At 32.4% G+C, this 16542-nt stretch overlaps 1 protein-coding gene across 1 annotated transcript; it reads left to right on the top strand.

Moving 5' to 3' along the window:
• The first annotated feature begins 2373 nt into the window (after positions 1–2373).
• LOC132714449 (putative tyrosine carboxypeptidase MATCAP2) lies at positions 2374–15396 on the top strand. Its single transcript, XM_060697337.1, has 4 exons — positions 2374–3621; positions 7392–7668; positions 11782–12087; positions 13150–15396. Exons 1-4 carry the CDS (start codon positions 2992–2994, stop codon positions 13401–13403), a joined length of 1467 nt encoding a protein of 488 aa, XP_060553320.1. The 5' UTR covers positions 2374–2991; the 3' UTR covers positions 13404–15396.
• Positions 15397–16542: the final 1146 nt, after the last annotated feature.

A 16542-nucleotide genomic window follows, 5' to 3' on the forward strand; every position in this document is an offset into this window, starting at 1 on the left:
ACGGATATTTATTATGAATCCGTGTAGCACGAATCTTAATTACATGTATTATAAATCCGTGTAGTAACTCGAAATTTCGACTAAGTTACATTACTAGAATGGCCAAAAAAGTTATGAGTTACCATGAGTTTAGATAATATAAGATATAGTGGGGAGTTCGATTGTACGATGGAGATGGAGAACCAGGTGCCTGGTCAAACTATTAAAGTTAACCTTAAGGTCATTTTTGACTATCGCGTTTACACGCCGGACCTCAAAAACACAAATTGCTGCCTTTAATTTGTGCGTTCAGGCGTTCTTCAGGCATTGTATTGTAATCCACCTGTTCGCACATATCTTTTCACTGATAATATTCTTCACATCCCTGTGAATAAAACGTTACTAAACTTCACGTGTTGGACATCTGAGGAAAGTACCGCGGAGTGGCCGAAATAGAGCGTGGCGCTGAGGCCTTTGGCTGACTATACGAGAATTTTTCCGTTTCTTGTAAAATCGGATGCTTTAATATTATTCCCAACAAACAACAAATTCCACTTTCAACACAATGCGAATCAAAGTCTGAGTAAATAAAAGAAAATAGAATATTGACATCTTTTAAAAAACATTACAAAATTAATACATGTGTATTAGTATAAAGAAACGTGACAGACTAACTGGCGTATACATACGGAAGCGTCCTGGTGCCAATTTAAAAACATGTTCTATAAAAAAAGATAACTCTTACGTAGGACTTTGTAACTCCTACGTAGGACTTTATAACTCCTACGTAGGAGATAAAAAAAGCCTAATTAGGAGTTTATAACTCCTACGTAGGACTTTGTAAGTCGTACGTAGGACTTTATACCTCCTACTTAGGACTTTATAAGTCCTACGTAGGACTTTTTAACTCCTACGTAGGAGATGTAAAAACCTAATTAGGAGTTTGAAAGTCCTACGTAGGACTTTATAACTCCTACGTAGGAGATAAAAAAAGCCTAATTAGGAGTTTATAACTCCTACGTAGGACTTTGTAAGTCGTACGTAGGACTTTATACCTCCTACTTAGGACTTTATAAGTCGTACGTAGGACTTTATATCTCCTACGTAGGAGTTAAAAAAGCCTAATTAGGAGTTTATAACTCCTACGTAGTCCTACGTAGCCTAGGAGATAAAAAACCCTAATTAGAAGTTTTAAAGTCCTACGTAGGAGTTTAAAAGTCCTACGTAGGCGTTTATAACTCCTACGTAGGACTTTATAAGTGTTCCTCTACGTAGGAGTTATAAAGTCCTACGTAGGAGTTATAAACTCCTAATTAGGCCTTTTTATCTCCTACGTAGGAGTTACAAAATCCTACGTAGGAGTTACAAAGTCCTACGTAGGAGTTAAAAAGTCCTACGGAGGAGTAAAAAAGTCCCACGGTCCCACGTAGGAGTTTTAAAGTCCTACGTAGGAGTTAAAAAGTCCTACGTAGGAGTTTAAAAGTCCCGTGTAAGAGTTATAAACTCCTAATTAGGCCTTTTCATGTTCTACGTAGGAGTTAAAAAGTAAGTGCATTTCTGGAGAAGGTGCGTTGTCCTGAAAAGGGGAGATCACTTCGTAGAGAAAGAGCCGAACTTATCGAGTCCTACGTGTAGGAGTTTTAAACTCCTAATTAGGCTTTTCTATCTCCTACGTAGGAGTTTTTCAATTTTATTGAACATGTTAAATTGGCACCAGGACGCTTCCGTATATACACGCCACTTAAAATTTAGCTTACAGTCATGAATATTGCACAGTTTACAATAGGGTGGGTTTTAGACTTGTACGTATCTCCACATGATGTTTGTATGTGTGCTTTAGACACAAGAAACATCCGGTTAATACGGAAATGTGGAGAGTGTTATCTCCTCCTCTCCCCTCACACAAAAGCAATCACAGAAAATGGGAAGGGTATGATGATCGGTCTGTGTGCAAAATTTGATCCTGTTAAATTGTCCCGATAAATACATGGGTGTATACATGGGTGTTTTGTCAATGTGCAACAGCTACACATGGAAGAAAGCGTGCTTTCGCCGGTAACCAATGTAAGTTGTGCAATGTAAGTCGAAATTCCGAATAAATAAGTCGAAATTTCGAGTTAATAAGTCGAACTTTCGATTTAGTTATCGAAATTTCGAGTTTGTAAGTCAAAATTTTGAGTCAATAAGTCGAATTTCGTATTAGCAGGACTGGTACGTATATTAGTAAGTCGAAATTTTGAGTTACGGAAGTCGAAATTTCAAGTTAGTAAGTCGAAATTTCGAGATAAGTAACTCGTGCATTTCTGGACTGAAAAGGGGAGATCACTTCGTAGAGGTTTCAAGGTTTATGAGAGAGAAAGAGCCGAAAAATTGCGATTGGAGATTTAATGCAACACCGTTAAATCAATTACTTCCGGGTCACTGTTTTGACAGTTGCCAAGGCCGCTATAAAAATTTGGCAAGAGTATTGGCTTTTAACTCTACAATTCAAATAATCTCAAGCAATGTCATTCACCAGATTTTGTTCCAATATATTATATTTGCATATTAGCAATACAAGACGCTCTTAACGAGCGATTTATGCTCTAAGAAAGAAAGGAAAACTCTCTACAAACTTGACATCGGCATTTGGAATTACACAGTATTCTAACTTGCCTTTTTATTGGACATATATTTCAGCCGCTACGTTGTATTCTTAAATCGGTTATCAGATTAATATGTCATCCGTTATCCATAAAGTGAGTAAGCGTTTTGATTCTATGGGAATAGAAACAGTATGGGAATAAAAATAGTACGGTAACTGTATTTAACCTGTTGAAATTGAATGGATATAACTTCATTGTTAACAATTAATACAGTACTGTAGCTTTATATTATGATGATTAATATGTTTGAAAAACGAACTGACTTTAAATGTCACAGTTCATATGTTAAACAACCAGAATACTTCTGTGGGAAAATATTCAAACAAAAAGCAAAATCTTGAGTAAAATTTAACATTATTTAAGTCTCATGTTTTCAATGTTTATGCCAAATATGCCAGACAAGAAAGTAAATCAAAACAGACCACCAGTTTATATCCAGACTATGGCAGGAGGTTCAGCCAAAACTGCTAATGGTAAAAAGAGGAAAAAAGGAAAGAAACTGAAATTCAGAAAGCAGTTTGTATCAATGGCCTCCATTGTGAAGATAGACAATGAAGAGGAAATGAGATTTAAGAACAAAAATGGTTATTCAACAGACAGGTCAGATGATAATTGTACCATGCAGTACATTTACAGACCAATAAGACAATCTCAAAGTGAACATGCATTGATGTCATTAACAAAACTGCCACAATTGCCAAAACCTCCCACACCTACACAGTCACTGTCAGGTCTGTCCTGTCAATCAACTACACCACGATCAGCCGCAGGATGTCGTCTTCCAATTACCTTGCCATCAAACTTGCAACCAGGTGCTCATGAAAGGCGGAAAAAGCTGCCAATTTTAGCTGCAATAAAACCAGAGAACGAAAAAGCAGAAAGGGACAGATTTATGAGGGCAAATTATAATTACAATCCATTGTTTGTGTATAGATTTCCAGCTGATTCTGAGGTGCTAGAGAGATTGGGAAAACCTTCTGATAAATACTTGAATCAGGTAAGAGGAGTCACCAAGATGAAGTTAATGAATTTAAATTATCTGTAAAAAATGTATTGTATCAGACGTAGCATTTTATATTTACTGATCATTTCTTCATCCTGTTTTCAACTGAATTGTTTACCAGCCAAAACATTACCTTATCAGTAAAAAAATGGCTTTCATGATTATATTTCTGTGCTTCTGAACTCCATAGTAACCATGCTATATTATAACACAGATCACCCAAAATCAAGATTTATTTCCTTAAAAACAAAACAGCAAATGAAATAATAATTTGATATATGTATTAATGGGAAACTATAATATAAGGGCGAGCTATCCTACTCAGAGTCAGATTATGAGTCACACTAAAGTGACTTATGATTCTGATTTATATACCATGTACCTCTTTTTTCCATATCCTTTGAGATCTTGTACATGTATTGCTTTTACACTTGGAATTTTTTTATCATCATTCTGGCCTCTGACAAGAGGACATGACTGCCAAGGAAATTGGCAAAATCATGACCTTTCATTTTCTACTTAAAATTTTGGGGAAGGTTTCTTAATTTTTTATTGTAATAATTGAATTTAAATTGACTTGATAGTGATGATCATGATGACATATAAAAGTTTTTTTTCTTACCATCATCTGAATATCATAAGACATGCTTTACAATTTACTGTAGATTTACGAAATACATTAAAATGTCAATTGTATGATATAAATGTATAGGTAATGCAAATTTTAACATGAATAGAAGCTTTAATTTAACTTATTATAAAGAGGAGCAGAAGAACTAAATTTCTTTAAATATATCTTTCTTTGAAATACATTGTCCTTGTATGTTTAAAATGTCTATTTAATTTAGCCTGTAAAGCAATGATTCTAAAACTTGTCATTTTATTTTATACAATGATTATTTACCCTCTTTTATGACATTTAAAAAAAAGATACCTTGGGACGGGTTTAATAAATGACCTAGACTTGTTCACTTAAGCAGATTTGAATTTCAAAAGAAAATCATATACAGGAAGATTAAGCAGTGCATAATGCTTATTAATTGTTAAGTTTGTCAATTCTAATGTATTAAAATCTAGGTGCTCTAAATGACATTACAAAAACTTCAGTCTTAAAGTCGCAAAATGCCTGCAGATTTAACACCTTTATTAAGTTATGATGACTTCAGTTTGTTTAATAGACATAACTTTAAAGTGAAATAATTGTTAGGAACCATACATGTAACTTCTATACACACAAGCTAAGTCATGTACATACATATTGCTTTTGGTGTAAAGTTAGTGTATTTTATGGCATGAAATAAAACCGAATGAGCTTTATTTCCTACATTTGTACTTCACTGAACTTTTAAATTTAAGCATAATTAATATAGGTTATTACAAAAAATAAAGTTTACTGAAAATAAAAGTCCTAAAATTATAAAAATATCATTTGTGTAGTGAACTGCTGTTTCCATTTGATATTGGGTCATTGACAGAATATAATGTTATAATTGTAATATTTACCTTAAGTTTGACATAAAAGCATTATTATTGCAGTCCTTTTTTATTGAATAGGAAATAGTATATTTTGAAGTTTAAAGTTTTTTAAGTACAAATTAATCATAAACCGAGTATAATATGCATGATTAAATTAAATGTTTATTTACTGAGAGATAAAATACCAAAATACAGATATCAAAGTAATATTCTATTGTTATAATCAAAACCTTTTGTTTTGGATGACAGATTTTTTATTAGCTGTACCTTAAACTGTATCTTGTGTCAATCTAATTGAATAAAATTGTATCCTTGTATTGTTTTTGATAAACCACCAAATTTTGGTGAGAATTTTTTTAAATGTGATATTGTAGATTAAATAGTAATGATGTGCTGCAGTGAATATCAATTATAATGCTAAGATTGAGTATTAAAGTCAAGTCAGTTTTACAAATATGTACAGGCTTGTCTGACTTAACTTACTCTGATGGCATACTGGCAAAGATAATTAATTACATGTACCAACACAAGCAGCCAGCTAACCAAAACGTCTTTTCTGTTTCGGCGGTATATGACCTAAAGGTGTGCTGTAAAATCCAACAAACAAACAAATTTTAACATGAATTTTTTATGTTGAGAACGATTCCTTGAAAGGTCCTTTATTATAAATTGAACAAAGAAACTGAAATAAAAGATATAAAAGGAATATATCAAGAAAAGTACCAGTCTCAACTTGACATTATTTGTATATATAACTTTAAAAAATGTTAAACGAACCAGCTATCATCAACTTATCAATTCTATGGGAGAAGAACAAATAGGCTCTTGAAAGAAAAGAAGAAAAAAGGAAAAAATAAGAATTAAAAAATTGCCCCTCCCTCCATGTCTATTATAATTTTTCCAGGTCACACATATAGGATGGATTTTAATTGGTTCAATTCTATAAAAATAAGACTTTTATTTAAAGCAATGTAGAAACTTCAGAGACAACAATTAGATGACTGGAAATCAATAGTCATAAAACAATTCCAGTCTTTTGTCTTTGACTTTTTGCTCAGTACAATTCAATAGAGTTTATTTGAAATTATTGCAGATAATTGAGCGACATATGTTGTGTCTTGTACAGGTATAAATTAAAGATATATAGTGGTAATAAAATACAGACTGATGTAAGGGACCAGTTTTATATAACAGGAATGTTTAAGTAACTTCATACAGATTTATTACAATATTGATGAAAATAATACAGTCAAGTACATGTAAATAAAGCAGAAATGGGTTATTACATTAGATCCATTATGTCAATGTACTTATTTTGAATGCAAACTAAGTGACTGAAACAGAACTGGGCATTATAAATAAGCTACAGTACCAGTGTACTGAGTGTAGCCTACACGTTTTTTATGCTCCCTGAAGGGAGAGCATATACATGTAGTAGCCGCTTTGTCCGTCCTTCCGTCTGCTAATCTTGTCCAGGACATAACTTTGAAACAACAAGAAGTATCAACATGAAACTTTGTAGGTAGATAGATCTCATTGAGTAAAAGTCAAGTGCAGTGCAAAAGAACCATAACTCTGTCTTGCTTAATTTTGTAATTATTGCCGTTAGTTCATTTTTATACTCTATATTCTTTGTCACGGACATAACTCTAAAACTATGAGATATTAGCATGAAACTTTGTTGATAGATAGATCTCATTGGGTAAAAGTGCAGTGCAAAAGAACTATAACTCTTGCTTGCTTAATTTTGGAGTTATTGCCCTTTGTTCATTTTTACACTTTGTCCCAGATATAACTCTTAAACTATAAGAGATATCAACATGAAACTTTGTAGGAAGATAGATCTCATTGGGTAGAAGTGTTATGCAAAAGAACCATAACTCTGTCTTGCTTAATTTTATAGTTATTGCCCTTTGTTAATTTTTTTCACTATGAACTTTGTCCAGGACATATTTCTAAGACCATATTAAGAGGTATCAACATGAAACTTTGGAGGTAGATTGATCTTAATTATCAAATAGAAGTGCAGTGACATAACTTTGACACTACAAGAGGTATACTTTCCTGGACCAAAACCTAATCGAGGAGCATCACCCGGTTCAATCTGCTCTTGTTTTTTCAAATAAAAATCATTTACTTGTCTTATAATATGTAATATTTAACATTCATCTCCTGAACATGACTTATTTGTACTAAATATTTGCCAAAAAAGTATCTCGCCTCAGTCGTCTGTAAGAAAATGTAATGATCGATATGTTTATAATGTATCATGGCATGATATTTTTAAGGCTATTCACATCATGGAGAATTCTCTACAGAAATACGGAACTTATGAAAACTTCGAGGAGAAAACTGGTGGTAAAGTACTGCAGCGGTCCAGTATTATGGCACTGATCCAGAAATATCTGAAACGTGACGAGTTAGAGAGGGAAATCCAGGTGAATCTTTCTGAGGATCTTTTATCTCGTGGCTCTATGACACGGACAAAAGGAAAACCTACTCTAAACGTGAGGGTTGTTGATTTAAGAGAATACTGGGTAGAAGGATTGTTACGACATGAAATTGGTAAACCTTTTTGTTATATGTTTTATGTATAATAAATTATGTGTTATATGAATTATGATTTTGCATATATAACCTGTTTCTTGAAGAATGGGCACTATAAGGAACTAAAAAATTGACATCATAGGGCAGATTAATTATACCTTAAAGTACACCTGTATGTAAAATTTAAACAAAATTTACCGTACGGAAATCAAGTTATGGCCACTTTTCTGAACTCAAGCTAGGATGTTTTGAGAGCCCTTTTTTAGAAATGAGGAACCTTTAAATAATCTGCAATTACATTCTAATGAAAAATGTTTTCCCATTAATTTTTGGTAAGAAACAAAATTAATAGTACCATTCAGCTAACAATCCACATCAGCAAAATTATGGTTTCTACTTAAAATTTATGAAATCTGTATAAAAATGTTACCCTACCCCACCCATTTTTACCACGTGTCTGACCATTTTCCTACTAAGGGAGCCTTATTTAAAAAATCCTTAAAATTTACACAAATGAGTGCCTGTTTTCAAAGTTTCCCTTAATTTTTAAAGAAGTGTATTGGTTGATCTTGTAAAATATGAAATACCTTTATCGTCTAGTTTTGATTTTATTACACTTTGAAAATATCAGGTACCATATTTATTACTAGATTTAGCATAATTTAGCCAATAAATACCTATATAAATTAAAAAATCAAAATTAAACACTTTTTATGCCCCCGGGCATATAGTGATTGAACCATCCGTCCGTCCGTCTGTCCGTACGAGGTTAACCTAGAATGGCAAGTTGGATTTTTCTTGAGTTCTACCTGTACCAATGGCTCCTAAGTTTACACACTTACTAATCAATACAAAGTACATGATCTGGGCAAGTTACATAACTCTGGCTTTCATATTTACCAAGTTATTGCCGTTTTCAGCACTTAGAAAATGAATAATGGTTAACCTAAAACGGCAAGTTGGAAATATCTTAAGTTCTATCTATACTAATGGCTTTATAATTTCCACACTTACTTATCAATACGAAGTACATGATATTCCCAAGTTATATAACTGTGTCATCCATATTTCCCAGTATTTTCCATTTTTTCACTTTGAAAATAGGGCCTAATGTCTGGTTAACCTATTTCGGCAAGTTGGATTTATCTTAAATTTCTCCTAATTGCTTAATTTCTTTAATGATATCTTTCATATTTAGTAGGTGGATACCTTTGATGGTCCTCTAATTTTTTGTGGAGTAAGCGGTCTCTAGGGTCAAGGTCAAGGTCACTGGTTTAAAAAATAAATATAAACATTTTTGCTCATACAGTCTTTATATTTTATGTGATGTCTTAGTTTAATACAAACATGCCAAGGGAGGTCCTCCTTCTTTGGGTGTAGTAAGGGGTCATTTGGGTCAAGGTCAATGTTACCAATGTCAAGGTCACCAATGTTAAAAATAAATTTTTACATTTTTACAGGTGTATTGACCTTATTCTAAAAACAGATGTTATTTATAATTGATAGAAACATAAACTTTGATGGAGTTAGTGGTCAGTTGGGTCAAGGTCACCAGTGCTAAAAATAGATTTTTACACATTTGCTCATACAGCCTTTATTAAGTGACAGATATATTTTATATTTGTTAGGAAGATAACTTGTATGGTATTCATCCTTTTGATTGGGGTAGGGATCAGGGGGTCAAGGTCACTTGTGCTAAAAATAGATTTTTACACTTTTACCCGTACAGCTTTTATTTATTGACAGATGTATTTCATATTTGGTAGGAAGATAACTTGCATGGCATTCTTCCTTTGGATGGAGTAAGGGGTCAGTTGGGTCAAGGTCACAAGTGCTAAAAAAAGATTTTTACACTTTTGCCCATACAGCCTTTATTTATTGACAGATGTATTTCATATTTGGTAGGAAGTTTACTTACATGGTATTCTTCTTTTGGATAGAGTTAGGGGTCAGTTTGGTTAAGGTCACCAGTGCTAAAAATAGATTTTTACACTTTTGCCCATACAGCCTTTATTTATTGACAGATGTATTTCATATTTGGTAGGAAGATATCTTACATGGTATTCTTCTTTTGGATAGAGTTAGGGGTCAGTTTGGTTGAGGTCCCCAGTGCTCAAAATAGATTTGCCCATACAGCCTTTATTTAATGACAGATGTATTTCATACAATAAAAAAATATAATGAAAATCCTGTAATTGCTGCAGTTCATATTTAACACAAAAGAACATTTTTTGGGAGAGAATTTAAATGCCAGTCTGCCAAAACAGTTTTTTTGTGTACAGTAAGGAGTTTTTATGTGTTCTTCAGGTAAACAAAACTCTGAGTATTTGTTATTATTAAAAACAATTGAACAGCCAAAATTTATGAGTAATCAAGTTATAAAATTCAAGCAGTTTATAATTTATAATTCTTCTTTAATATATCTTCTATATCTTCTTTAATATTTATATATCATAATATGCATGTAATAAAACTGCAAGTTTCGTGTAATTGTTTATTTAATATTTATGTACATTATTGGCATTCAGACATTTTAATGCAATAGATTATATAATATTATATACTATATCAATGATATGGTACAAACATACTCTAAATACATCATATTGTACAATATTAAATATTTATTATAAAGACAGAAATTGTCACTGTCAGGACAGACTGGGATATACACTGGCCAGGTGTACAAACTAATTGTATTTATTGGTTGAAATGTCAAAGAAACAATTACATCATATCACATTATATCAAACCATTGAAGTATTTATAATTAAACATTACATGTAGCCATAATTGTACAATTTCCAGATATTCAGATATAGGATCAAATAAATCTATAGGTTAAATACCATAAGTCGCCGTTTGACATTAAATACAGTGGAACTACAATTTTGATACCATAAACCACTACTAGCCCAATGCCAATGCACTGAGCGCAACTAGAATGATCTAACATGCAGTCTTTTCAAACAAGACTAGCAGAAGTAGTGTTGATCTGTGCCCTATACTGCTTATTTAAAAGAACCACTTTATATTTGAAAAATGAAACATTTAAAAACTTGTATCATATAGAGGATATTTGTTTAGTTCAGAGTGTAAGATCGGAATTTATTACATGCTTTTCGGTGGTTTATAGAAATATATCAGTGATATAAAACTGGTAATTTCACTGTTTCAAACAGTGAAATTACCACTTTGATAATTTCACTGTTTTGAATTTAAGCCCCTCACGTTGTTTCAGTGAAATACCAGCGTGCACAATACTGGGTACCAACTTAATGACGTGACGTCGTAAATGACGTCACATTGTATTATAATTTGGCGCGCATTTCATTCAGTATTAGGTTAAATGTCTTTTTAAAATGTTTCTTTGCATGTAATAAAAAGAAAATTTGTTTAGTTTAGTGTAAGATCGAAATATATTTCACCTTGTGAACACCAAAAGTTCATATTTTACTCGTGGCTGCGCCACTCGTGAAATATACCTTTTGGTGCTCACTCGGTGAAATATATTCCGATCTTACACTGAACTAAACAAATATCCTCTATATATTTCACCGAGTGAGCACCAAAAGGTATATTTCACGAGTGGCGCAGCCACGAGTGAAATATGAACTTTTGGTGTTCACAAGGTGAAATATATTTCGATCTTACACTAAACTAAACAAATTTTCTTTTTATTATATGCAAAGAAACGTTTTAAAAAGACATTAAACCTAATACTGAATGAAAAGGGCCAAATAATAATACAACGTGACGTCATTTACGACGTCACGTCATTAAGTTGGTACCAAGTTCTGTGCACGCTGGTATTTCACTGAAACAACGTAAAGGGCTTAAATTTAAAACAGTGAAATTATCAAAGTGGTAATTTCACTGTTTCAAACAGTGAAATTACCAGTTTTATATCACTGATATATTTCTATAAACCACCGAAAAGCATGTAATAAAATAAATTCTTTTTAAGAACTTGTACATACATGTATTTCATAACAACTAATGAGTGAAATTCAATGAATGTTTGAAGAAGTATAAACTTCAAATACATAAAATAACTTGTATTGCATCAAGTGTCAACAAATATGCCATAATATATAATTAATTACATATAAATGCTATTAATGTTTGTAGGAACACATTATCTGAGGAGTTACAATAATAAAATGCAGGAATGGTGGAACTGGAAGGTGAGAAAGGAGCTAGGTATGAAACCAGCAAACCCAACAGAGGAGGGTCTTGCCTCGCTTCACAGTGTGTTGCTAAGGAAAGACCCAAATTTATGGAGGATTGCTCTCCTTTATTATGTGTCATACAAATCAGCATTTCTATCATTAAAAGAGTTATTTAAAGACCTTGGACAGTTTGTGAGTGACCCTTATGTGAGATGGGATTATTGTATTCGAGCAAAGCGAGGACAAGGGGATACCTCAACTCCAGGTATGAATAATTATAGTCTTTGTATTAAAAAGGGAGGTCATATACTCGGCAAACTTGGATATCCAAGTCATGCAATGTACACAGTACTATTTATCATCAATGATACATGAAAGGTTAACTTGAATATCTTGGATTACCTTACAGTATACAAAGGGATGTAACTGAGTATAATTTAAAATGGCTATCAGGATTCATTCAATGATATGTCATTTACAGTGTATAAAGGGAGGTTACTTTGTATTATCAAATTTTATTTATCATGAACCAAATATTATATTAGGAAGTAACTTTGTATTATTTGCATTTTTTTTATTCTTTGCTATTATGTCATACTTACAGGTACACACTTTATAAAGGCCATAAAGCAGCTTTCAGTTAAACTGGTGGAGAATAAAACCACCAGAATTCTGTAAGCTAACTGAGATAGATAATTCATAGGTCTTGATTAGGGCTGTCATTGAATATCACGATATATCATCAATATTCATCATCCGATACATTATCAATACACAACTTCAAATATCGATACAAGCTTAAACAATTGTTTTTCTGTTAGTGAATATACATCTTTATTTTTGCCTAATAAGCGAAGTCACTTTTCTATTTTTCTTGGCTAATTTGAACTTTTAACTCTGTTTTCAAATGTCAGCGACAAAACTTTCTGTTAGTTTGTTTTGTAAATGTCTAATACAAGCATGCGTAACACCATGATCCCAATTTATAACTAATATTTACATGTTTTTCATTCTATCTACTGTTATTTCGATATATCAATATTTATAATTACATGCTTTTCGGTGGTTTATAGAAATATATCAGTCACAAACATTTTAGCTTTTTTCTAAAACAACTTTAAAAAACAGAAAATCTTGTAGGTTAGGTTTCACTTTTTTTTATTGTTTGATAATAAGAATATTTGGATGTTAAAAAGAAATGAAAATATATTATAATTATAATGTGTAATGCATATAAATTTATTACAACAAGTTTAACCTAAATAGGGCAGAATGTAAGAGCTATGAACAGGGAATGGAATAAGGCAAACATATAATTACATTTCAGGTGGTTTCTGTAAGGATCAGGTGTATTTAGAAGGTGCTCTACAAATTCTTAAAAATCGTAAAAACATTGACTTCCATCTGCTGGTTCAGCTGGGAAAGATATCATGGGAGGACATTGATAAAGTGGCGTTGCTAGGCAACTTAGATGACACAAAGATTCCATTCTTCATGCAGGACCTTGAGGCTTATCATAAATATTTGGACAGAATTTGTGAGGCAAATGATTTGACTGATGATATCTTAGAAGATGTATGACGAAAATAGAGGAAGGCTATATCTCAAGCATATCTACATAAATTTTGAGAAGGATCATTCTCAGCTTGTAATGAACGCTTGATTGACGACCAAATAGTTTTCCTTTTATTAAGTAAAATGACCAGTAAAAAGAAACAAAAAACATTTTGCATTAATATTGTTCTGTGGAGATATCAGTGGATTAATATGATTCTTCTTAATATGGCCGTTTTGAAAACTCAAAAATATGTACAACATCCAGATGTGACTGAAATTACAAAATACCATGTACTTTTATCAAAGTTCTATAAGTACTCTGATGATATATATATAACGACTGAATTAAAGATATTGGTGTTCGGATTCAATTTCTTAGTTAGACCATTTTATTTCATTTTAGATAGTTTTCACAACAAAATTCGACAAAAATTGTTTTTTATTTATCAGATTTTCAAACAAAATGGCGCCCTCAATGTGAAAATACACAGGGAGATAATAATAATGGCGAGTGCATTGTTGTAGAATAATGCGCGCTACAGGCCTTCTTCGTTTATATAGAAAAATTTCAGAGTGTTAGAATCAAAATTTTCTATTACAGTCAGAGACTTAGTGTGCACTACTTACAGCGTTGTATCTTACTTCAAGTTTGCTGCATGGATAAAACAGCTTTTCTGTATTAACAATGTGACAATCTGTTCCATTCTGTGACTTTTTTGTTATGTAACAATAACAGATTCATATGCTAAGTTGGCTACATTTCTCTTGAAAGTTTGGCCCCTTTATTTTTATCGGCCAAGTAAGCAAAGCCATAGATGCAACAAGCATGTTGAACATCTACCTAGTTATGGCACTACATGTTATTAGTTCATGATCTCAGTGCCTACATACAGCATACTACATTAATATAGGTTGTCCAGTTAGCTGGTGACATTTTTGCATCCCCTTGATAAGTTTCAGTTGCAGAATGTCATGTTTTGAAGACATTACCTATAATCATGTATCAAACTTATACCTTTAGGTTGCACCTTTAGATTAGGGTCACCTATAGACAACATTAATACATTTACCTGTGTCTATTTTCAATCATATTGTCAATCATGAATTTTCCCTGGTGCAAAAATCCAGCGCGGCGCTGCTCTCTGATGCTATAAATCTTAGATTTCATTATTCTTGCATATCAGACAGGATTATCTACTGTTTACACAAGTGCTAGAAAACCTCTCCCCCCTTCCATACAAGAAAAGCCCTGTGTCATTTCCACAAGCCTTTTATGAATGAAATGCGTTCTTAGTATGACATTGTGCCGTTATGAATGAAGTTGTAAATTCAAAATTATGCTACCATAGGAAAAAAGTGCTAAATGAAAATATAAGTTTTCCTAATTTCTTTTTTGAAATGTCATTAGTTTGTAATATGCAAGAAAAAGAATCAAACACTGGCTCGTCACAGACTGGAATATCTAGCTCTTAGGTAATTGTTTAGCGGAAACTTGGCAGAGCCTTGTTATCGCCTTAAACAGTTCCCTGGAGCTAGATATTCTGGTCTGTACCAGCAGCCTGTGTAAGATCCTTTTATTCTGTCATTGCAACAATAAATGATTCGACTTTATAAACAAAATATCATGTATATGTAATTTCATGTTTCAATTCTGGAGATATACACATTCCAATCAGAGTACTTCGTAGGGCATTTTGTTTAGTGTATATGATATTTATATTATAAACAATGCCAATGTATTAAAGAACAATTTATACCTTTATATGGCGTACTGACAATCCAATTTTTCAATTATTTATCTAGCTAGCTTGTATCTCATTTTCTCAAATGTATCGGAAACTAGAGCTAATTTCATGAAAGTATTCAAAATCTAAATGTTACTGCTTTCTTTATAATTTGTGCCTGCATTATAGACTTTCAGTATGCTGAAGGTTACGTAGATGTAAAATAATATTATTGTAATTTTGCTGAAGTAGCATTATGATAATAAATCTTCCAGATTTCTGCTCACATCTCATTGTTCTTGTCATATTTTTATGTGAATTTGAATAAAACATGATTTCAATAGAAAATTAGCACTGATATACTAGTAAAATGTAATGATAATATTACTAAAGGATATCGAGAAATCAAAATGGTTTAATATAGTTCATTGACTGATGTTCAGTTATGAAGTTGGGAATGTACTTCATGTTACTGTTTTATATTTTACAGGATCTCATGTTCACCCCACAACAACAAATTACACCATTGGGTCAAACATACATTTTCTTGTGAATCAGGTTTTTTGCTGGTTCCGGTATTTCTAAGAATTATATGTAGGGAGCCCTTGTTTGCAATGACCACTATTTCTAAGTGAAAGGAAAGGAATACCGGTGCTTTCAATAATTGTATGTTACCTTTCAAATTGCATGAATTATTCTGCTGGTTTTTATTCACTTTATGCACCAGGCATACTAATGACACAGCCAAACAAGGTCTCTTAGTGCACTGGGACAAAGCAACTTTGAGATAAGAAAATCCCTATCTTGCAGGGAAAATTAGATGGTTAAATATCCATGTTAACCATCATGTTTAATGCATGATCACTTCACATTTACCTGTTGACATGTTACAAGTAGTGCAGTTGTTGGCACTTTTAATCATAAAAATTTGTTTATTTGAATTAAAATATTGATGTGTAACTTACCATATTACCCAGATAAATAAAGTGATAAGAGGTCAACTAGTTACTTGTTGATGCATTAACCATGTTTAATTCATAAGATATTAACACATGGTTTTCTGGTGGCAAAAATATACAACTTTTACCCTGCCACTATCATGGCAAATATATTGCCCCTAGTATGGGACCATCACTCTGAAATTTAATAAGGACACAGGAAATCATCAATGGCTTGAAACATAAGCCCAGCACTATGAATTAAGGTAGAGAAATATAATTTTAGCTCACCAGTCTGAGCAAAGTGATTTCACTGTGTCATACAATGTATATTTACACATGTAAAATATTGTAACTTATAATAATTTACATAGATTTCAAATCATGGGTCAGTGAGACCTTGACCTAAAACTCAATATGGGTCATCAACTTGCCATGAACAATGTTCCTACTAAGTTTAACAGACCTTACCACGGTTTATTACTTCTCCAGCAATTGTTT

The sequence above is a fragment of the Ruditapes philippinarum genome, unplaced genomic scaffold (assembly GCF_026571515.1).
Source record: "Ruditapes philippinarum isolate M1 unplaced genomic scaffold, ASM2657151v2 ctg12_1_1_1_1, whole genome shotgun sequence".
NCBI lineage: Eukaryota > Metazoa > Mollusca > Bivalvia > Venerida > Veneridae > Ruditapes > Ruditapes philippinarum.